At 42.5% G+C, this 24,492-nt stretch overlaps 2 protein-coding genes across 4 annotated transcripts in view; one reads left to right on the plus strand and one right to left on the minus strand.

Annotated features, from left to right (window-relative positions):
• LOC115585837 (uncharacterized) overlaps nt 1–6,072 on the minus strand; it is a 47,597-nt gene extending 41,525 nt beyond the window's left edge. The window contains exon 1 of the mRNA XM_030424493.1: nt 5,669–6,072. The gene's annotated coding sequence lies outside the window, so the exon portion shown is untranslated. The remainder of the gene's footprint in view (nt 1–5,668) is intronic.
• Nucleotides 6,073–11,757: 5,685 nt separating this feature from the next.
• Nucleotides 11,758–24,492, plus strand: part of nkain4 (sodium/potassium transporting ATPase interacting 4) — a 69,721-nt gene continuing 56,986 nt past the window's right edge. Inside the window, exon 1 of one of the 3 annotated variants that reach the window (XM_030424058.1) lies at nt 11,758–12,202. In XM_030424058.1, coding sequence (XP_030279918.1) covers nt 12,149–12,202 — 54 coding nt within the window. In that variant the 5' untranslated portion in view covers nt 11,758–12,148. The remainder of the gene's footprint in view (nt 12,203–24,492) is intronic. The other 2 variants (XM_030424057.1, XM_030424059.1) reach the window with 2 other exon arrangements.

The following is a 24,492-nucleotide window of genomic DNA, read 5'->3' on the forward strand; positions in this document are numbered from 1 at the left end:
GAGACTGAATGTGTATTTGTCGACAATGGTAGTGTGTGTGTGTGAGAGGCTATAATTGTGTGTGTGTGTGTGTGTGTGTGAGAGAGAGAGAGATTATGTTAACCTGTGAGAAAGAGGGCGTAACTGCGTGTGAGAAGAAACAGACTGTGGTGGCAAATGGTGTTTTTTTTTTTTTAAAGAAGGGTGGATTCATTAAACAGGACAGTTTAAATGTTCGGTTTGTGATTGGCTCACAGCCTTCTTGAAAAAAAAAAAAAAAAGCCCTTACCTGCTACAGTAAGGGGCATTTCTACCAGCGTTTAAGCTTCAAGGAGAAGCTAAATCAAGTCTCAGAGCTTTGAAGGACAACTTAAAATTCACCAGGTTTTTTTTTTTTTTTGGGGGGGGGGGGGGGGCATAGCAACGTCAACAGAACTATGATATGTCTCATTATTTACCTTTAGCTACGAACCAAACAGGAACTGAAGTGCAATATCATTTACACTTCAGTCAAACTCTCTCCCACACAGATGTATTCTAGGTAACATATATTCTCCTGGATATAGTATATTGTCATTGTACTATTATTTTCAGTCGCACACATTACACTACACATTGTCTACTACAGTTGCTAGGTGATTCGTTTATCCCTAACAGGTGAATGGACCTGCTTTGTTTCACTCTTTTGGTTTCCCTCATTGTCGGGACTATAGATTTCTAACATGCGCTAAGCTCAGTCAGATAACGGGATCAATGAGTCAGGCTGACAAGCACCCACCCTTTCCCTGCACTCCCTCTGCCACCAGGGGATGAAGAGGAGGGATGGTGGATAAGGCCGGGGCGATATGACCTTAAAATAATATCAAGAGATTTTTAAGCCATGCACACAATACATAACTCGATACTTTCAAATCTCCTCAGAAGCACTTCATTAATGCTCGGATGGGGCAGCAAAATCCAACATCACAATGTTTTTTGACCAAACGGGCCTTATAAAGCTATCAGTGTTGCAACAGTATTGTTGGTATGACTACCGGTACTTAAACAAAACACCAACACAAGAAGATTTCCGATAAAAAATCATAAATAATGTGGATGTAACGTTTAAGTGGGTAAAGGCGAGTATCAGAACAAGTGGAACACCCTGGTGAGTGCAGTATATGACATCACCTCAGCGTGATGCAGCTTATAAAACCAAGAAAAGACAACGCTTACGCCACATCACGACATCTCTCTATAAAAGCAAGGAATCTCTGTCTGTCTGTCTGTCTGTGTGTGTTTGCCTCAAATATCTCTGCGGATCAGGATCAGACTGACCTGAGAGTTTCCACATGGCTGTTGCTTGGTTCAAGGGTGTGCAACATTGCATTTGTTTGGACTACAATGATACCGTTCATAAAATTATTTCAGAAATGCTTTACGAATTCCGCTAGCATTGCTAACCATAGCCACCATAGTCACATGCGCACCAGAGCCAATCACTGCAGAGCTCAAGCCCACGACACACCTTAAGAAACAAGCGGATTTATACCTGCTGCGGCGTGAGCTGGACCGGGATTTTGCCGGCGGTTTGGTCCCGTTCTGTGCATCTAAACTGACTGTTGTGGATTAATGAGACTAAACCAGTTCGGACTGAGTCTGTTCCGGTCTGAGGGGATCCGGATACACCAGGACAACAAAGTGGAATCGGAATCTGTGGATGTTCATGTGTAGCTAGCTGCTAGCCCACCCCCACGGCCTACCTCCCTGGTCGAAGGACCGGACGCACCGGCACGTCCAAAACCAGACTTCGGTGAAATAATGTCCGCCACGCTTTTTCGCTATCATTGCCGTCATGTTTGCTTTGTGTCTGGTGCAGGAAGAAATGGTAAAAACAAGCAAGCAGCAAGTTTGGTTGCTGAGGAACAGGGAAAGTTGTGTGAGGGACACCGGCGGTGATACAGACAGCGACAGAGATGGCGAGTTTTGAGAGTTGAGAGATTTGTGACATATAGCGTGTTTGGAGTGTATAGTTAGTATGTTATATAGTGTTTGGTGTGGTGTGTTTAGTGTGTAGTGTAGTAATTTTTTTGTGTTGTGAGTCAAAAACAATGAGGAGACTGCTGAATGTGGAGCAGGCAGTGCAGCTCTTCATTGAGCTGAGGAGCCTGAGGCATTGCCTGCATTTCAATGTAAATAGTTATATATAACTTTGTAAATTTAAAAAACTTATGCACAAATTTAGCAAACAACAATTTATATTTGCATTATAACTAATGCAATTGATTCATTAAACATATTTGTGGTTTTCACAGTAAAAAATAACTTTTTCCTACTCTGATTTGATGTTATTTTGTGATTTTAGGTCCATAGTGTTAATATAATATGTCAAAATGAAAAAAATAACTGTACAGTCACACATGTGAGGTTGTGCTGAAAATAATGACACCAAACAGGGCAAGGTAAATAGCTTTTAAGGTGAAATATAATGGTATAATCAAAAGTAGTCAAAAACAGCCAATTATATCCCTGACGTCCCACCTTCAAACACAACCTCAATTGGCCATCCATGAAAAAGCTACTTAACCTCCCACTTTTCTATAGGAATACATGCTTCCTACGGGCAATGCACTAGTAATGATAACGAAGACGACATACAGTTTCGTATCATGGTAACAATATAATATCGTATGTGTTGCGCAGCCTTAATGGCAGGCTCACAGGAGGGATGTTGCCTGATTACTTGCCCAAAACCAGCAGGTTTAGCAGCTGTACATTTGCTAGCCAGCAACATGCGCAACGTGTCCGCGGAGTTCTGTATGAAGGAAGTACAATTATAATTTGCGTCTTGTATCTTCGTGATGCTGCGTGTGAAGGCTCCAACATGAAAGTTCTGGAAAAGCCTAAACACGTATAATACAGAGTATAAATTGACTTGAAGACATTGTGAAGACAACACAGGGCCAGACCCGTTCAACTAGCATCCCGACAACCTCCTTCTGACTCCTTTGATCGTTTTGTTAGGAGGATAATTAGCCGCCTCATTAGTTGTGTCTGTTGCTAAGCGAAATTAATACTTTTATTCGATTCAAAGTTTTAACCAAGGCTGTTTGAGCAGAGGGAAGATAAGGAGCAGGTAGGAAGAGGTAAGGGAAGATTTAAAAGCTGCATTATTCTTCCAGTTCTTTCGTATATACTGTATGTTTCTTCTCCAAACGTGAAAACTAATAAACAATACAAAGAAAGAAATATATAAAAAGTGCCTTATTTTAACATCCAAAGAATTTTAAATTCCAAGCATCAATTTTATTTAACTTTTTTCAAATCTGGCCCTTCTGATAAAAAGTAGTCCACGCAGCCTATACATTCAATACAATAACTTTGACATGAATTCAACTTCTACAAATCTCATAATGTTGAATCTCTGAAATAAATTCGGATGCAAGTTTATAATTGAAGTTATAATCAATTACGGTACTTTGTAAATTACACTGATTTTCTAGTTTTTTTGCCCTCCACATGTACGTACAAGAAAAACCATACAGAACAACGCCGTCCTGTACGACAGCAAAATTAACTATTGATTGAATTCCGTCCTCTCTGACGGTCCCAAAAAAGAGAACAGCACAGGGATCATGAAGCCAGACTCAGTGTCAGAACGGTTTCATCGCCCGCTTTGCACAGGGGTGGGTGCTAAAGTGGCCAGTGAGCAGAATATAGCAGCGTACGTAGATCATCATAGTGATTATGGACGTTGGAAAAGTGTGAGGCTAGTGTGTATGGGAAAGCACAGTGATGCTGTGTATGGGAGCAGCTGTCATGACCTAATGGCCTCACAGGCTTATTACTCTTTGAGCACGTCTGCATGTGTGTTTACGACAGAGTCAGCGCTGACGGGTGCGTGCATGCGTCGGAGACGAGAGAGGGAGGTAGCTGGAGCGGAGAAAGCCGAGGTGCAGGTGTGAACCCGAGAGATTGTGTTTGTTTCTCCGAGATGAAGGTGGGAAAAGGGGATGGTGGTTGGATGAGAAGGGAGGGCGGGAGGGAGAGAGAGAGGGAGGGAGGGAGGATAAGGAGTGCTCCAGTCCTGTCGCCTTGGGTGCATCAGCAGCAGGAATTGTTCTCTGCCCTGTGGGGGCCATCTGACTGTTCTGTCACCCTCCACAGAAGGCTGACTCTGCCTTAAAGTGCTCGGCCCCTCCGCCTGCAGTTCGACAGGCCTGATGTTTAATACACACACGGGGAGACTATTGAGAACGCCTCGGGATAAAAAGCAGTGCACAGGATGTAAAGGGGAAGCCAGCTTTGTGTGTGTGTGTGTGAGTTTGTAGAATCAACCAGGAATACTGCTAGTGAAGCTCCTGTACAAAGTGCGCGTGGGCAGGCTTGTCAACATAATTGCCCGGAATTTTCAAACCGGTGCCGGAGCTCCATCGCAAATTTGAAATGTACGAGGATCCAAGAGTTAAGCACCTCTCGATGGAGCGCACTCGTGGTGAGTGGTGGTGGTGGTGGTGGTGGGGACCGTACTGGCGATTGTGTAACGATATATACGTCACGTTCACATATGATGCTTGGGGTCAAAATAACAGCGGTGAACCTGAGTGTGGTGTAATCAGGGCATCGCTCCTCGATATGGGGAGAGAATGGAGGGGAGGGGCCCTCAGGGGTGACCCTCCTGCTTAAGTCAACACAATGAGTGTAATGAGGTGAGATACACACATGGACACACAGACACACACTCTGGATATGGGAACCCTTGCTGCATAGTAAGTGGATTTCATTCATCGACATGCAGCGAGCCCGATGTAGAAGTTCTGCTCACACCCACACACTCGGCAGCACAGCGAGCCGTGCGCTTATTACAGGTGAGAGCATCATCACTGCCTGATTTAGACGTGCGAAAGGATTGATGTTGCTGTCAGCTCACATCATGGTAGACGGCCTTAACCGGAGCCCAAACACACAGAAATTGTGTTAAATAATCACAGTAATAATCTCCAGTGTCAAACGTCAAACTGTCATTAAGAACCTTAGTTTCTGTTCCACATGCCTGTGTGAGTGCGTCTCCTCTGAGTTTCATCAGTCCTGAGTCCATAATTAATCAAACCCCGCTGTGTAAGTGGGACTTGCGCCTTCCTCCTTATCGTCACGTACAGCAACCCACGCCCTCTGGGCCATCAGCGGATTAATGATGAGTACCAGTGATAGGAGAGCCCATCACAAAGGCTTTTTTAAAATATATTAATTAGCCCCTCGCACGGACTGTGTGGCCGCAGCGTGCAACACATGCTCTCTCCAATCAAAAAACTTAAAGAAAAAAAGAAAAAAGGGGGGGGACACGATCAACCTCACCAGCTGTAACTGCACCGCATGCATGCTATTAAACCTTGATGCGTGCATGCATTAGGTGTGTGCAAGAGGGAGGAGGAGGAGGAGGAAGAGAAGGAGGAGGGAAGTGCACCATTCCCCCAAATTAGCGAGGCAACTTTCACACATCGCTGACCGACCCGGGTTATGCTGCACTTTACTAAGAAGCCTATGAATGATTGATCAGACAGGTGGGATCGAGTTATGGAATAATTCAGCGGGGCGATAAAGAGGAAGCAGGCAAAACGCTGAGCGGTCCGACTGAAACTGCACGGATTGTCAAGCCCAAAGTGGAGGGGCAGGGTGGGGAGGGGGGAGAGATCGGGTGTGTGGTACTCACTCGCCCCGCCGGTGCGTTAGAGGAGCATCCCGGTCTCTCGGGGCCAGCTCTTCAGATGACTTCTCCTGGGACAGCGCGCCTCGATCCTCACTATCATTCTTTGCTGAGCTTCCAGCACCTCCTCACAGCCTCACCTTACTCTTCTTCTTTGACATCACACGGAAAAAGCAAAGAACATAAATTAAAAAATAAAAAACACAGCTGCACGCCAGGTGGAGATCGCCTTTTTTTTTTTTTTGTAGTTGTTGTTTCGGGGCCACAGTCGTCCGTCTCTCTGTATGTGGAGCACGAGAAGTGACAGCGGCGGATTCCTATTTGAGGGGATGCTGACGCGCAACCGGAGGGGCTCGCCTCCTCCTGCCTCTCTCATCTGGCTCCATCAGCTCTCCGCTTAGGCAGCACCATGTGACTGAAAGTGCCGTGAACGACACGAAGTGTGGCAGAGAGTTTCCGGTGAAGGATTTCAAAATAAGACAGAAATACAGTCTCCACGCCAGATAATGTTTGACAGGCCACGTGACAACAAAAATAGCCTACATTTAATACTATAACTTACAGATAACGAACATGTACAGTGAACTCTGTCAGTGTGATTAATATTTACAATATTATATGAACAACCTAAAGATACCATAGATGTCTGTGTGTATAAATATGTGGTAATAACTTCCCTTTTATAATAATATGTTTATTTGTATTATGTTATGTTACATTATATATTAGGTTATGTATGTATTATAGATTTGTATGTATGTTTATGTACGTGTGTTCAGAACGTGTATACATGCATGTGTGAATGTAAATATATTTATGTTTTTATTTATTAATTGTACATATAGTACATTGAATTGTGATTGCTTGTCAATAGAACATACTTTGTAACATGCTTTTTTTATTTTATCCTGCTTATTTGTTGAACTAATTCAACTTTTTGTTTTGTTTTCACGTCGAAAATACATTTCTATTTGTTCATTCATTCATAACAAGATCATCAGGTAACAGAGTCATCATCTTTTTATGGCCTATTGAGGAGAGATGATTAAAGAACGTATGTTAATCTGTTTTTAGGTCGGTTTTAGGCGGACTATGGAGCATGGTAAATTTCCTTCTGTGCATATGCACCGTGTAGTTTTGTAGAAGACTTTCAAACTATTATCATGAATGATTTTTCCGTAACTGAATAAACAAGCTGTTCTCAGAGGAAAATCAGGTCCTCAGAACTCTGTTTGAAGATAGAATGTGCTAATATACAGTATGAACTACTTTCAGGTCAATTATAAGTACCACACAATAGGATGTGTAACCACTGCCTCTTATTAGGTCTACACATTAAAATCGAAATGTATGCTTGGAGTAAATCTTGGATTACTGGCACAGTCTGCGTAATATCCTAGCTTTCATGAATGTATAGGACATATTTGATATGAAGAAAGTGGATTTTGATATGTTTTTCAACTTTTAAAATGTTCTTTCTTTCTGATTCATTTCTTATTTTTTTTTATATAGTTTGAACCAGATGTGGTCGTGTTTGTCTCACAAACAGGCTTAATGTGGATCTAAGTCAGGTCAGTGGCTGATCTGCCTGAGTTTCCCATCTTTCTTTTGGTCCTTTTCTCCAATCGGATATACATCTAGACCAAAGACTGCACATAATCTCAATATAGTTGAGATTATGATATTACATTCGTTAAATACAGCACAGAAGAAAGCCAGACCCATAGGTCCATCTGCAACAGCGTCACCCAATAGTATGCTTTTATTTTTAAGGAGAGCTACCCAACTTCCCGTGTCCTTTCCATGTTGTATCCGGCTTGACGCACCTCGTGAAAGCACCCATTCAATTAAATCCGACCTCACAGGCGAGCGCCCCCAAGCGGCCAGCTTCAGAGTGACACCGACTGTTCAGAAATATGATTCTGGGGACCATTATTTCCTCACCAAAGCATAATCCCATGATGAATTATTGACATGCTCCTCATAATAGCCTCTGTATTTATTCTCCATTGAGTCTGGAACTTCCTTCTTGGCAAAAAATGGCGAGGAAACGTCCGCTGAGACTCTGCCTCCAAGGGCACACGCACAATCTTAAACTTTTATGAGCGTGGGCCTAAATAAAGAAAGCATTCATACGCTTGTCAGACAGCCAGCGGTGGCTGTAATTTGCAGCAGGGTAGTGTAGTTTTTTGAGTTGATAGATGTCCCTGTGGAGCTGAGGGGAGGTGCTGATGTTGCTTATTTAAGGTTAGGGTTTGATGTGTTATTCGCCACAGAAGGTTCCAGTCGTAAAGATGCAAAATATCCTGTGCTGTTGGTGTGACTCACAGCGGCTCTCCCCGGGTGACACGCGGTATTTCAGCCTGAGTAATGCCATCTTTAGCGAGCCTGTCGCATATGACGACTACTGTTGCAAACCACAATGATTCTGGGGATTCGGGCTGCTGTAAGTGTAAGAAAAGGACACAAGGCAGTTTTGCTCACACGTCTCACATGTCAGCCTCGCGAATGAGGAAATGGCTGCGAGCTGATAATGAAACCGACCACTCTTGCATCTGCTGCTGTGGAGATTTTTTATTTTTTTTTTTTAAACCAAGGGGGGGTTTTGATGCCCAAAAAACTAGACAAGAAGAGAAAAAAAAAGAGGAGGGAAAAGAAAAACGGAGAGAAAGAAAGAGGGAGTGGGAACGAGAAGTGACAGCCCAGGACGCTTTTCAAAGAGAGAAAGGCCTTGTCCTTTTGAGGTCTCCCCCCCCATTGTTGTCCACTACGAGGCATACTCTTGGGTCTTCTCCACAATGCAGGTCCCCTCAGAGCGGCGCACCACTGGCTGTCCTGTCACTTCACATTAGTGTCTTTGTGGAGAACAGCGGCCCCGGAGGGCTTGGACACACTTGTCATGAAAGAAGTGTTCTGGACACACACACACGCACACACACACACACATGCACACACACACACACACATAGGCACGGAGTGAGTCGATAAGGAGGTGTTGGGCAAAAACGGGAACACAAGGAGAACCTCCATCAAGGCTTCCAATAGAACTCTTAACGGTGACCTTATTTCAGCCCTGGCTCTCTCTCTCCTCTCCTCTCTCAGTCTCACTCTCTCCCCCCCATCCGCCCACCCGACACACATGCACATGCAGACATTTTTATGACATACATTCAAGGAAAAACATGTCCTCATAAGAAATGCAGTTGTGAATGAGCGAGCCTTATGCGTGCAAGAAGTGCAGGGCGGTCACTGAGAGGCTCTGGCACTCACTGGCTCGATGTGTTAACAGTGAAACATGTCATCTGTCACCGACAAATTGGTTAATGCCACTCGACTAAACACAAGAAAAATGGTTCCTACATTAAAAAGCATGTCGACCCATTGGTGTGTCAGGTTGTGTAGCCAGGCTTTCAGTGTAACCCCTCCCCCACAGGAGTCTTACAAGTTGTAGCTAAATATTTCCAAAAATAGCAAATGTATTATCCTGGATTTTGGTATGAAATGTGTGTCAGAATCATGAACAAGACATCTAATATAGCGTGAAAACACCGCGTTCTGGATTTTTACATTTTTCACACAATATGAGCTTCGGTTGTTGGAACTACAGGAATAGAATCTGAAGCGTGTGTGTCAAAAAACACTAAATGCTAGCATAGCTTTTTCCAAACGTTTTTTTTTTTATATTTTCACACTTTCCACTGTCTTTCTCATCAGTCTTGGCATGCTGGCTCTTTAGCTGTTAAGTTTTCATCATTCATCTTAAAGGAAAAGTTCAACCAAACATGTATATTTAGTCATTAGCTACTAACCCCCATGCCCACGGAACATTTTATACCTCACACAAAATATATGTTTGGGAGCTTTACAGCCAAACAGCTAAATAACCAAACAACTGAAATAGATAGGGACTTGTTTTCAAATGTAAATACAACTGAAAAATACATAAAATGACTCCGTTTGTCCAGCATAATCCAAGTCATTCAGAAGGCCGATGAACCCAAATTGAAATGAAAAGACGTTATTTACATTCTTTCTAAAGCTAAAATATCACTTAAGCTGGTGAGTTATAAGTGTTTGCGCACACACAGTCCGTAACGGGTGCAAAGACTGTGTAAATGACTCTTTTTTACAGATGAATTTAGGATGCTGGGGCTTCAGGAGACTTGGAATACACATGAGACATTTTTTTTTTTTTGGGTGAACTTATCCTTTAAGAACTTATCATCACTTTCTTTCTTTTGGTACAGGTGGGAGGAGGACCTTGAGGGGACAACTCTCCATCTGCTGATGAAGATGGTGTTAAAAAAAAAAAAAAAGTGCAAGAAAGCGAGTAACCGGATCGAAAATTGTTTCTATTTTTACTTTCTCACTTTACTTCCTTTTACCTTTTACCTTTACTTCATCAACAGTGATGTGTTGCGGTTTGACAAATGTACTTACCTCAAGACGCTTTGGACGAAAGCGTCTGCTGAATGCCCTAAATGTAAATGTAGATACAAATCTTGAGCTGGTATTGTTTGGTCAAAAAGAAGCATAGCATGTATATTGTCATAAAATCTGGATTGAATAGAGTTGATAAGTTTTCCTTAACAAAAAAAAAGTCTTGAAATCACACTCGCAAAAGTAACAGCTGCAGGATGACCTGAACATGCACAGATTGCGTAAATGACTCAGTGTGGATTAAGAATATGCATCCGAGACAATGAATGACTGGAAGAACGTGAGTGGATCAAAAGATAAACCATAGATCATTAAACCTAGAGAACTGAGGCTGGTGGGGGGACATTTGTATGGATGTATGGTATAGTATGGTATGCTCGAGCTGCTTCAAACTGATCAGATGTTTATTTAGTTAGGCCTTAGTGATGAAAGAAAAGGCCCCCCCCCCCCCCCCCAAAAAAAAGCCAAATTCATTCGTGCCTGCTGCCATTTTCCATTAATGCCCCTAGGTTATTTTTGGAGATGGGGAGGAGGAGGAGGAGGAGGAGGAGCTCCTCCCGGGCCCCGGCCGGCTGGACGCAGGTGGGCAGGGCGGCGTGGGACGGTCGAGGAAAGAGGAGAGAGGAGCGGCACTTTAAAGGAGCAGAGCGGAGGAGTGTGTGTGTGTGTGTATGTGTGATGAAATGAGATGTGAAGTGTTCCCTCACTCAGCCCGCAGACGCGTAAAACATTCATCAAGCTGGTGGTGAGGAGGAGAGAGAGAGAGAGAGTGAGAGAGAGAGAGAGAGTGAGGGAGGTGGGACCTGCCTCCGTGAGAGAAGAGGAGGAGGAGGAGGAGGGTGACTGAGCAGAGAGAGTTGCTTTTAAGATCTTTTCTATTATAAATCATACCGAGTGGTGGCTTCCCAGAAGGCAAATGGAGATCCAAACAAAAGGGGGTCTGTGAGGAGAGCAGCCAGGCCAAGGAGGACTGGGAGAGAAGAGGGGGGTAAAGAAGAAAAAGAAGAAGAAGAAGAAGAAGAAGAAGAAGAAGAAGAAAAGGGGGGTTATAAAGTGAATAAAATAGTGAGGGAGGGATGATCATTTAAACGGGTGTGCCCAGTGTCTGTAATATTTTAATCATGAGCTGTAAAATCACTCAAACCGTCTCGTTCAACGCGGGAGGACATCGTGCAAAATTTAAGGGGAGAAAAAAAAAAATCACATAACTGAGATGAAATTTGGCTTCCATTTTGAATAATGTGCCTGTATTCTAATGGGCTGTTTTTAAAAGCGCGCTTCGCCCTATGGACACAAGATGGCGCCTGTTGTCCACCAGAGGCGGCAGCGTCATTTACCCCGGTGGCCCTCCCGAACGAACGCGCGCTCACAAACGTCCGAAAAGAGACATTAGTTTACAAACACCAGCGTGGAGATGTTACGTTTCCCCTCAAATAAACAGCCGGAATTGTATTATTTTTTTTTTTTACCCACTTTCTCTGTCATTTCTAACTGCTACCAAGCCGTCTTAATTGGCGCGCTGTCATCGCGCTCGGTCACCATGGCAATAAATTGAAATATTTTCTGCGCTCGTCCTCGTCTGCTTCTGTTTCGACCAGTTGACGCCCCTCAGCCAGCCACATCCCAGTCCCCCCCCCCCCCCCCCCTTCTCGGTTGACTACCCCACAACCACCACCACTCCCTCCCTTCCTCCCTCCTTCCCTCCTCCTCCTCCTCCTTTTACACACCGGCTCGCAACCACCCACCCAGTCAGTCAGTCACCTCAAGTGCGACCGGCCAGCTGGAGCGCAGGCAGACACAACACACCGAGAGCAGCAGAAGAAGCAGCAGCCGGTACCATCCTGCCGCGCGTTTTTTTTTTTTTAATTATTATTTAGGCTCAGAGGAGAGACACCGGAGCGCAGGAGGAGAATGGGACGCCGGTGTTCGTATCAGGACTGAGTCTGGTCGGCACGTTGAGAGCTTCTCCCCCACCACCCTCCCCTCCTCACCCCTCTCAAGTCCTCTCCCAACCGGCTCAGAGTCACGTTCTCCCCCGCTGACACAATGGGCTGCTGCAGCGGACGATGCACTCTCATCTTTATTTGCACTTTACAGCTGGTGAGTTGTCCCACATTTCTTTTCTACTTGTTGTTTTTTCACAAGTTTCAAAATGACCTTTATCTGAGTTATTTACAGTCAAATGTCTGTTTTTTTTGACAAGGCAGCAGCCTGTGTTTCTGTCCTATCACATGTTGAAACCTGAATACAGGATGCGTTGTAGGAACATCAGCACATCCTAAAAAGTTCTGTAACTCACTAGAACAAGTCTCCATGTTTTCATATTTTCACAGTTCCTCGTGTTAAAACTGAAATCTCTGGATTGATATTTTGATTTTGTGTGAGCATTGTTTTTAATTTTAACTATTTTTTGTTTTGTTTTTACCACTGCCGTGACAGAAAGTATTGTTCTCTCAGCTCATTTGAACACCAACGCCCTCAACTGTAGCGGCACAGTGATGGACGGTATTGGGGTGACCACATGCTGTGTGATGCCTGATGGAAGTGCATCAATGAATCATGAATTTGTTCTGTTGAATATTGTAAACGTCGCCCCAATATATTCTCAAGTACACCCAGTGTAGCTCTGCGCGAGACTTCAGTGATGTGTTCAGATTTAACGTCCAGAGTTGTCTTGTGATCCGGAACATCCAAGACGTCTGCGGATACAGACGTTTCTCCTCTCATCACAAGTTTTGAGGAATTTGCTCATCGGGAACTCTGACTGCTGTGGCGAGCATTGATCCAAAACACACGGCGGAAGCAGAGACTCGTTGTTCGGCGGCGCGTCTCAGTTTCTGATCAGTGATCTTGACATTTTACTGATGGTGGCCGTGCAGTCTCGCATGATGCTTCCTATTGACTCACAGGCCAGCCTGCCTCTGCCACTATCCTTGAGTGGAGTTTACCTGACGGGGTGTGACAAGGTTATTTATGGTGGTATTAACCGAGCTTGCTCACACCGTAAGCCCCCCCCGAGTAAATGCCACTTTTTAACAGCTAAAGGAGCAATAAAAATCTTCTCCAGACAAGGAGCCAAATGGGAAAGTTGTGATGTATTGTATCATGCATGAGGGGATCTGGAAACAAAGACAAATGGCACATAGAGAAAAAGAAAAAAAAAAAAAAAAAGGAAAGCGCATGGTGGGAAGTGGCAGTCAGTCATAACCGTGCTGAAAAAGAAAGCCAAGTTTCGTACAGCTTACCAAGTAATAACACCCGCTTTACCATTTGATAAAGTTGTACCCCCTCAGAGCTGACATCTCCTCCAGAGTTACAGGTTTCTGGCAACTGCTTAAGTAGCGTCTCAAGAGTGGTTCAGGAGGTCAAACGGGTTGCTCACCAAGCGGAGGGTCGCTTATTGGATTTCCAGCTGCGTGTCAGAGTGTCCTTGGGGCAAGATGCTGAACCCCAAATTGCTGCTGATGGCTGTTCCTGTGTGTGTGTGTGTGTGTGTGTGTGTGTACTTGTTTTCATGACAAATCAGGACAATTTTATGATAACACACCTTCACTATCAGGACACTCGGAAAAATGAGGACATTTTTGACGTCCTCATTTTTCTGAGCTCTCTACAGTGTTCTAGACCCCCCTAACATGCTCCCAGACCAAAAATCTCCAATGTACTAAAACATCACAATTTTAAGAAATTAAGTGTGTAAGTGTGTTTAGCATTTTTGCTCATCTTTGAGTACGCCAACTAGTGGCCAGTTTTGGAAGTTAACACACTTTTAACACACTTTCAGTGACGTCACTCTGCGGGTCCTCATATGTCACTTTGTTCGGACACACTAACACATTTGAAGCACTACTGCAATACACATATTCCATACAATAAGAGTCAAATAATAATAATAATAATAATAATAATTATCATCAACATCTGGGTCTTAGGTGCAATAAGTAATATCACCAACAGTAGCCTAAGGCAGGTTAAGTGGGTGCAATGTATTGTGAAGGAACAACACTATTTAAAGCACTGGCAATAATCATATATGCAATATTTATTAGAATTATTACATTTTTAATAATTATAATCAATACTCTTCAACTCTGTAGTAAACAAGTGTTAACGCACAGTAAGCAGTAGGGTTGCAAAGGGGTGGAAACATTTCTGGGAACTTTCCATGGGAAGTTAAACTGGGGAATTTTGGAAATTCCAAATTGGAAACTTACCATGTGAATAAATGGGAATTAATGGGAAATGCGGGGTAATTCATACAAACTCTGTCATAAGCAAGCATAAATATAACACTCAGACTTTTTGAATTATTTTCTTTGCGGTGTAACATTTTTGAAGCTGAAATAAGTAAATCCCACGGGAACCGTGGCAAAAGCCAGCCTCAGCTGACTCAACACTTCAGCCCGCACTATAAAGACGCTAGCAAGGCAGATGCTAGCAGTGTAGCAACAGTTGGAGCCCAACCGTTAACACTGGACATGCTCATCGGTGAACTCGAGAAAATACTCAACGATGTAACAGCTCACCACCTCCCTGAATACTGCCATGGCTCCTATCAAAGCATCTCTCCAAAAGATCGCTGATACCATAGCCTCACACACAGCTACCATCTCCGCAATGGAAACAACCCTCACTTCCCACTCAGGTGACCTGACGATTCTGCAGCGCGAAGTGGCCACACTAAAATCCAAGGTGGAGACCACCAATCAGATGAATGAAAAGCTACAGCTGGCAGCTTGGTTTCATGATCCAAACGGCAGAATCTCCTTGTGATTGGCATCCAAGAGGGAGCGGAGGGGACTGATGCTCGGCTCTTCATGACTACGCTGTTCAGGGAGGTGACTGGAGATGCTTTACTGGATACTAGCTTTGAACTGGACCGAGCTCACCGCAGTCTGGGGCCGAAGCCAGCACAGGGTTCCCAGCCCATTGTTGTACGCTTTCACAGACACATCCAGAAAGAGCGAGTGCTGCTATGGGTGAAGAAAACACAGAGCATCTCCTACCAGGGTTATCCCATAAGGATCTTTGAGAATTTCAGCACCTCACTCACCAAGAAACAGGCATCATTCAACAAATTTAAGTCTCTCCTTTATAAGGATGGGATACGCTTCGGGTTGATATACCCGGCGCGGTTACGGGTCACCGTCGCATATTTGACTCCATGGATGAAGTAGAGCGTTTCTACTGTGATCTCAGCAGTAAGTGAAAACATAACGTCTCTTTACACATCTCCTTTAACTTTTTTGGTGCTCTATGAAAACTGGACTGAAGTTATAGGCAGACTGGTCTGCCTGGTAGGATTTGACTGTGCTGTTAAACATTAGTCCAAAGATTTCCTATGAAGAGCACAATTGGTTTTTGTTAAGTACGGAAAACTGGTACACTAAGGTTTTTACGCTGTCAAATGGTAAATCAGAGGTGTACACATTTTCACAGCTGAAAAGGAAGCAAACTCCTATCAACTCAATCGGTTGTGTAAAGCAGTAGTTCCTGCATGCTCATCAGTGTTAAAGATGAGGTTAGGACAAATATGTAAGTTTCTTTTGAACTTGAAGGTGTCACTAAGGACATCTGCCTTTTCTCTTTTTTTGAATATCTTTGGTAGAGGAGTGTTCGTTTTTTCCTTAGACTCTCACGATGGCACTGTATATGTTGTTGCTACTTTGCTTAAAAGTACTGAAATGACTCAGCTAAGGCACCATATCATCAGAGCACTTGGAGGATTGATATTTTGGCACTGATTCCATGACTGACATAAGCCAGAAAGACATGTTACAAACCATCAGGCTCATGAGCTGGAATGTCAGGGGACTTGGTGGACCTATTAAAAGGACAAAAGTACTTTCACACCTTAAGAGTGTGAAAACAGACATTGCGTTTCTACAAGAAATCCATCTTCGTCTATGCAACCACACCAGACTACGAAAACCCTGGGTTGGACAGGTTTTCCACTCCAACTTCAATAGTTGCTCAAGAGGCACAGCTATTTTTCTGCACAAGCAAGTACAGTTCTTATCAGAACAGGTCATATCTGATCCCAATGGCCGTTATATTATTGTCGTTGGTGTGCTGTTCCAAACTCCTGTTATTATGGTTTGTGTTTATGCCCCCAACTGGGACTGCCCTAATTTTATGACTTCCCTATTCTTATCCATTCCAAGCCTAGATACAATCAACTCATCTTTGGAGGGGATCTTAACTTATCTGTCAATCCCACACTTGACAGATTGTGTTCAAGAAAACTAACTCAATCCAAAGCAGCTAAATGTGTGTCTGTATTCACAGATCAAATTGGCAGTGTGGACGTGCGGCGTTTTTTCCACCCAACAGCGAAAGAGTTTTCATTTCATTCCCAGGTTCATCAAACATACCCTTGAATAGACTACTTTTTTCTTGATAAGATTTTATTACCCTCAGTGAAACAATGTGAATAATTATTTCAGGCCATGCCCCCCTCTTATTAGATTTGGAACTAGTCCCTAAAACCAAAAGCCACTCAACCTGGAGATTAAACACTGGGCTATTATCATCCGACAAATTTTGTGGATTTATTTCTGACAGGATTTCACGCTTTCTCGAAAATAACAAATCTGACTCTACATCACCTTCTCTCCTGTGGGAAACCTTCGGTAATATGTGGAGAGATTATCTTATATAAAGCGAGGATACGAAAGGGTGAAAAACAAAGACAACTTGAACTGATGGAAACAACTCTTCAAATTGACAGACAACACTCCACTTCAGCCAATCCCACTCTCTAGATGGAGAGACTTTAATTACAGACTGAATTTGACCCCATTTCCACAAACAAAGTGGAGTTTCTTTTAAGGGGTACAAAGGGCACTTATTATGAATATGGAAACACGGCTAACCGGTTACTAGCAAGGCAACTAGAACATCAATCCTCTTCCCAATTCATTGCACAAATTCGTAAGAACCCCCAAACTTCAGTTACAGACCCAACCGAGATAAATATTTTTGCTTCATATTATTCTGATTTATATAAATCAGAAGCCTCTTCAGACACTACCTCAATGAACAAATTCTTAGATAACTTAGTCCATTGCTGCTTCTAGGTAGAATCAATTCTATCAGAATGAATGTCCTACCTAAATGTTTATTTCTTTTTCAGTGTCTACCTATATACCTGCCCAAAACTTTTTTAAAAGAATTGGATAAGATCATTTCACATTTCATTTGGTCGGGAAAGACTTCAAGGGCAAAGTACTCAATTTTGCAAAGAACCAAGGATGAGGGTGGCCTTGCTCTGCTGGATTTCAGGGCATACTATTGGGCAGCCAGTATTCCAAAAATCTATACCTGGTACAACTCCCCCAGCACATTAGCATATCTGATTTACTTTTATTCGCTTGTTAAGCTTGCATGCAGTAATGTGGCTTCAATAGTCCTGCTGTGGGTGTGCAGGATTCTAGAAATTAGCTGTGCATGTGATTGAGGAATGCACAGAGCAGGGTAGTAATTCAACTGAATTTGTATTAAATCTCGTTGTTTTAACTAAGATATAAGCAAGATATTTTTTAACTACATTTAAATTCCTTGTTAGAGGCTAACCAGCAATTTTGCAAATTTCTCATTATTCCTGTTAATTCCTATAAATTCTCATATATTCCCTTTAATTCACATGGAAAGTTTCCAACTTTGAACATTCAAGGAATTTTGCAACCCTAATAAGCAGCACCATAAATTCTCACAGTGAACAACAATATCATATACTCTCATTCAATAGTTAGTGCTCAGCTCTGTACAGTAAACATCTCAGTGTTCTGTATAGTAATCAGTCTTAGGCAGAATAAGAAACTCTCAAATTCTCACAGTACAATTGAGAACAATAACAACAACATTCTATATTCTTAATAAGAGTCTTGGATATTGTTGTTATTGTTCTCAATATCAAGGTGAGAATGTATAAGCTGAATACGCTGACCATGCTGAGTGCGAGGGAAGGTCTTCAGGATCTGTTGTGCAGGGCCAGCAGCTCTTGTTTGAGAAATGTCTGGAAATGTAAAAAGTTTCAAAATGAGTCTGTGGAAGTTAATCCTCATGATCAATACTGAAATTCAAAAATCAAAATTGTGTTTTTCCTCTTGTTCCCACAACTGTACGTTTGAGCTTGTGTATGTACTTGTGTATGTATGTAAACAGTCCTCAAGGATCAAAATCTGCACATACATCATTCTGCATGATATTTCTGTTACTTGATTTTGAATGTGTTTACATGTACATGTATTTACATTACTTTGCAGTATTTTGTAATTGTATTTGACAGGGCAAATTAAGTTCAACCTGTGTGAGCACATGCTTTCTGCCTTAACCAGTGCAGTGGACTGTCGTTCATGGTAAACATATAGAAATGTTTGGACTGCAATAACTACATAAAATATACTTTTTAGAATGTAAACATTTGAACGGCATAGGAGAAGGCTAAGGATATAAACAACTCATACATGCTTATTTGTTCATGGTCATTTACTGGCAGGTGAGGTAATTACTAGTGGTTCTGTTCAGTAAACATATCTAAAGTGCCCTCAATATATTGTTCATGTACATGTTATGATGATTGATTAATTTAGTTCAGGGATGGGCAACTTTAATGATAGAGAGGGCCACAAAAATGTTATCCTCATACTCGAGGGCCAGATTTTAATCTTGTACTTCCACCAGTAGGATACTGTATCCCCATCATTCAATCAGCCAATTTAACACAGAGACAAAACATTCACATTCATGAGTGATATACAATTACTTCAGTGCAATGATGTCTGAAAAATCATCATTCAATAAAAATAACAGGCACAAAGTGCAACAATAATAAAAAAACAAAACAATATTCATGTTTGATGTGCATTTCTACTCTCTGCCTTCCCATTCCATGACATGTTTCATATTTATGACTTGATATTTGTGCCACATTCGTGAAGGAGCAATGGGAGATTTTGAGCACAGAAAAATATATTTTGCTTGAACATAAATTACATTTTGAAGATGATTTTCCCCGGGTAAAACATACATTTCATTTGCGGAAACAGAAATATATTCTGTGCTCAATAAATGTGTTTGTATGTTTGCTTTTATGCATTTTAAGATGCCATTATAACCTCTGCGCTCTCACAAACTCTTGCTGGCTGCGCTGCAGACTGCTCGCTCTTGCTCTCAGTCTCTCCTTCTGTGCGCTCAACTTCGCCTGTACACTGGCTCAAGTTAGCACTGCGTTAACAAACAGCTAATCACGGCCTCTCCTTGGATAACACCGGAGCGCACTACACGGATGCGCTCCGACTCTGACTGCCCTTACACCTGGACGCCGCACACCTCGATCACGTGCACGGCCACAGTTTGCCATACACACAGCTCTCCTATTTCCCGTTTGACGGACTCCTCGGCATGTGCACTCCTAAGAGCCTGCGTTCAACCACCTTTGTCTCCACCTTGCTGAGTTGTTTGTCTTCCAGCTCCTGCGGCAGGTGCTTCCTCAGCCACGCGTGGACTTCATTTACGCAGCGCCGCTCCTTTTGCGGATGAACGCAGGCTCGAAGGAGTAATCACACACGCCGAGGAGTCCGTGAAAGGGGAAACAGGAGAGCCGTGTGTAGGGTAAACTGTGGCCATGCACGTGATCGAGGTATGCGGCGTCCAGGTGTATGGGCAGTCAGAGTCGGAGCTCATCCTTGTAGTGTGCTCCGGTGTTGTCCATGGAGAGGCCGTGGACAGCATGCGTGGACATTTAAAACAGGCTCCACTAACGCCCTGAATTAAAAAGGATAGAACATGTTTGTTCTTTGTGTTTTTGAGGCTGGAAGTATGGGGGGTGTGATCCGGGCGGAAGACCTATCTCTCATCAACATTAATTGTTTACATGATGGTCCTTCCGTCGACACTGTGAATTATTGATATTTGGAAATTGACTCGCGGGCCGCACTGAGTGAGGACGAGGGCCGCATGTCGTCCACATGGAACAAAAGTACTGACAGAGGATTTCATATTTTGCATCAAAGTAATGATGATTTCTGATTGTATGTTGCAAATGAAAGCTGGTTGAACATGGCCACCAGTGAACAAGTAGTCTAAGTAACAGCCCACCACCACAGCAACCACAAATGGAGTGCATCATCCACTGTTCTTATGATAGAGATAAGCTGGTTTCACCTCAAAGTGTTGACCAATGGCCAGTAATCTGAAGCTGAGTTGTCAATGTGAACTTGCACAGCAATTTACATTGCTGTTTACTGCCAAATATCCCACTTTTCATGCAGTGTGGAGAACTCTGCTCAGGGCAGCTCGGATACAAAATCACGCTTGAGTATTGCAAGTGACAGAAGACATTCCTGAGGGACAGATTCCAGCAATTAACACAGAAAGTGCTGCAGTATCTTCTCTATGAAGAAAGTTAATTGGTTGGAAAAGAAAAGCAAAGTGCTGATGGCTCTGCTCAAAGAAAGAATATAACGGTATGGGAACACTGGGAGCAGAGCGCCACAATCGGTTTATGAGACTGGCAAATCATTGCATCCTGTTTTTATTTACATTTTACACAGCGTCCCAACTGTAAAGTTAGCACTTTAGATATCTTAACTGAACAGAAATACAGAACCACTAGCACTTAACAACGCCTGCCAGTAAATGACCATGAGCAAACAAGCACGTACCAGTTGTTTATATCCATAGCCTTTTCCTATTGTATTCAAATGTTTACATTCTGAAAAGTAAGATACATTTTATATAGTTAATGCAGTCAGAAAATATGTTTACCATGAAGGACAGTCCACTGCACTGGTTGAGGCAGGAAGCATGAGCTCACACAGATTGAACTTTATTACAGACATCCTGTGAGTAGTGTGGCCTTCCCTTTGAGTGTGTCAAAGTCTATTGCTCTTCAGTCCTGTCAAGTACAATGATAAAATACTCCAAAGTAATGTAAATGTAGTACTTGTGTTTTGATCATTAAGCATTGACAACTTTGAAATAACATACTGAGATGGTCAAGCTTTACTTGCTGTCACTCAAAATGTTCTAAGAGACAACAACATTCCAGCAGGCAAGCAATATAAAAGAGCAATTCACATATTGCTATATGGTGGGTTAGAAACATTTTTAGTTAATTAGTATTCTACCTTGGGAACTTTTAGGTACAGCAAAAGTAGGTTGAACTGGGAGGTTCCTGCCACTGCTGCTCTCATGCAGTTCAATATGGTCATCATCAGGGTCAGTCTCTCCTCCCTTTGTGTACCTATACGTATTGATTGACATAGCCAACACTTCATTAATTATATTTTAAATTAAAATTTCCTTATACTTTTAACAATATAGCCTTGTGTAAAGTGCAGATGTTTAACAACTATCAAAACACTTTTAAAAACTGCACAGTACACAATGCCAGCTTCATTTTGTAATTAATTTAGTCATTAAAAGTGAGTAATTGAGTTACTTCATTTACTGAGCAACTGTAAAATCCTTCAGAACAACACATTATACTACTGTGTATGACAAATTAGGACATTTTTAAAACCCCACACCTATATAACACACCACAATCTGGACAATGCGAAAAATGAGGACATTTTCACATGCCTATTAAGTGTTGTTTAAGAACAGTTTCCCATGCAAACGGAACCTAATTAACTGTAACAGCAGTTTGCAAAACATTGTTGTAACAACTCTCAACAACTTAGAAACATTGTTCTTACCTGAATTTCGGTGCGTGCTGCTGAGCTTCAACTGTAAACACGACGAGGAAAGTCCGTGACTGGTGAAGTTCCTGCATTAACCACTTCCTGTATGTCTTTCTTTCAAAATAAAAGCCCTCTAGAGTTATATACACAGTTCAGTCTTATACTGGGTTTCAGTTTTGTTTCCGTTTGATCATACAACTGCGGCTGGCAACTAGCTTTACACAATGATCGCGTTTCAGGTCAGCGTTGGATGGTTAGTCAATCAGTCAGTCAGTGATGCTGCATCTGATTGGGCGATAGAACGGATACGCCCGTGATGGAGATCTCGGCGAACGGCACATCCGGGACCTTCAGCTCAGGAGACATTTAATCCTTCGACGGCAATGCAAGACGCCCACCTAATGAGGTAAAGTTGGCTAATAACTGCCTTAGAAAACATAATTGCAAAGCCTCTGAAACTGATATGTCCGCAGCGGAGCTCTTGGTGAACGGCACATCAAGGACCATTAGTGCTCAGGAGATATTTAATCCTTAGACGTCGATGCTAGACACCCACCTCATGAGGTGAAGTGGTTAAGTAGCTAGCCAATTAGCTAAACGGAAATCAAACAGCAGTGGACTCAAACAACAGGAGGGGATGTATCATAAATATTAATTAATTACTTTTGCTTAATCTTTAAATCAGATAGTAGAAGTTGTTGCTAAATATAACTGTTCATAACAATGCGAACCTGAGTTAAAGTACCATTCTCCAAACAAACGTTTTCATCTTCAACTGCAGAGACAGTCAAAGTTGTTTGTTTTTTTGGTTTTTTTGCACAAGATATTTTTTCTGGAATTTAGATGATGTTTTCCTATTTAACACAAATTGATGATATTAGTTAATCAGTACAGGTAGAGTACAGTTTTATAATGATTTTATAGTAGCATTTATCTTATAAGTTGCTTTGTTGGTGCTTTGGTAAGTTAATATTATTTGTTAAATTTTTTAAATGTTTAATGACATTTACACAGGATTTACACCGATCTATTAGCCTGATCAGCAAAGGAGTTATGAATAATACCACTTTGATTCAAAATAAGTACTGGTCTTTTTTTGTACTTGTCTCATTGACTTTTTGTCATCTTCCCATGTAGATGTTTGCAGGTTGAGGACTATATGGCCAAGTAAAGAGCATGTCAAAAAGAAGAGCCAGACTTCATCCTGAGGCTGAGGCTACTCAGTTTATTTTATCTGGAGGTGACAAGCCTTGTTTAAAGGTCCAGTGGATCAATGACTATAAAGGTATGTTCGATATCATTCCTGATGATTACTGCGTGAACGTTACTAGACATCATGACAACATAATCACACAACACAACAAATTGCAAATGAAATTGTTGCCATCTATTTTAATAATAATTTTTTAAAGTCCGTGTAAAGCAGAAATAAATGTGTGTTATGAGTTTGTCACACCACAGAAACATGTGTCATTGACCACTGAGCCAAATTTGAAAGATTAAAAAAATTGCCAAGTATATAAAATTAGGTCTCAAAATCATGGAAAAACAAGCACTTCTCTCTGCTGTGAAACGCTGGGGGCGTGTCAGTTAGAGGCGCTGGAGCCACACCCAAGTAGGGAGGGGAGCCTCCTCCGTGTGCTCTACAAAGACGTAACCTACAGTAACAATGGAAGCTAGCAGCATCATCGGACGGACCCAGCCCGACCTGTTTGAGCCATCAGAGCCAGAAACTGACTCTGAGTCAGACACTGATAGTGCTCAGCCTCGTTCCTCACAGTCCATGTTTTACATTACACACAAACGTAAAACCCCAGTCTACATATAATTCCTTGTCATAGCTATATTGGTGTACATTAAATATTACCTGTAGATTGTCATTGTGCTGTCAGATGGACTCCGCTCAGGGAATGAGGCCAAATCATGTCATGATTGAATGCAATAACATTTGCTAACATTACATGGGCATGACAGGATGCACAATGTAAAATCACTTTCAGGATTTGCACCTTCAGCAAAATGCATTTAATTGCCCAAATGTACAATATTTATAACATGCATAAGCACACACTGACAATCTCTGGCGGGCACGTAATGCCGGTGGCGTAGATTAGAGCACCTGTTGTCGGCTGGACTGGGGGATGCAAGCCGGGGACGGAGAGGGTCTGTTCGGCCCCACTGACCAGCGTCAACGGACTCTTCAGATATCCAGACTTTACCTGGTGATAGTTGCTGAAACTATCAGGGGGGTAAAGTGGACACTGCAGAGACGGGTGATGGTGGTGATTTGAAACTTTCCACAGTAGCTCCTCTTGACAAAATCACTGTTTCCTTATGTTGTCATCCTTAGGAAACTTAAATAAGCGAAGAACGTCGTTACCCTGCACACTGTGGCATCCAGGAAAGATATACCAGCCATGTGGAGGAGACATGACTGTTTAGCTGGTTAGCTAGCTGCAAACTATTCTAAGAGATGCTATCCAAGACTCGAGAGCGAGCGGAAAAGCCACCAAAGCTGATGCACTGAATGTATTTTTACCACTTCCGCAGCAGGGCCGGGTTTATGCAAATCATGGCCACGTTACGTAACGCTGCCATGATTTCTGACCCGTCCATTAAATCCTGAACACAGAAATTTTGAAACACAGTTTGTGAGCATGGCTCCAAAATTAAATTCTAAATGGTTGAATGCTTTTTACA

Source organism: Sparus aurata, chromosome 7 (genome assembly GCF_900880675.1).
Source record: "Sparus aurata chromosome 7, fSpaAur1.1, whole genome shotgun sequence".
In the NCBI taxonomy this organism is placed as follows: domain Eukaryota; kingdom Metazoa; phylum Chordata; class Actinopteri; order Spariformes; family Sparidae; genus Sparus; species Sparus aurata.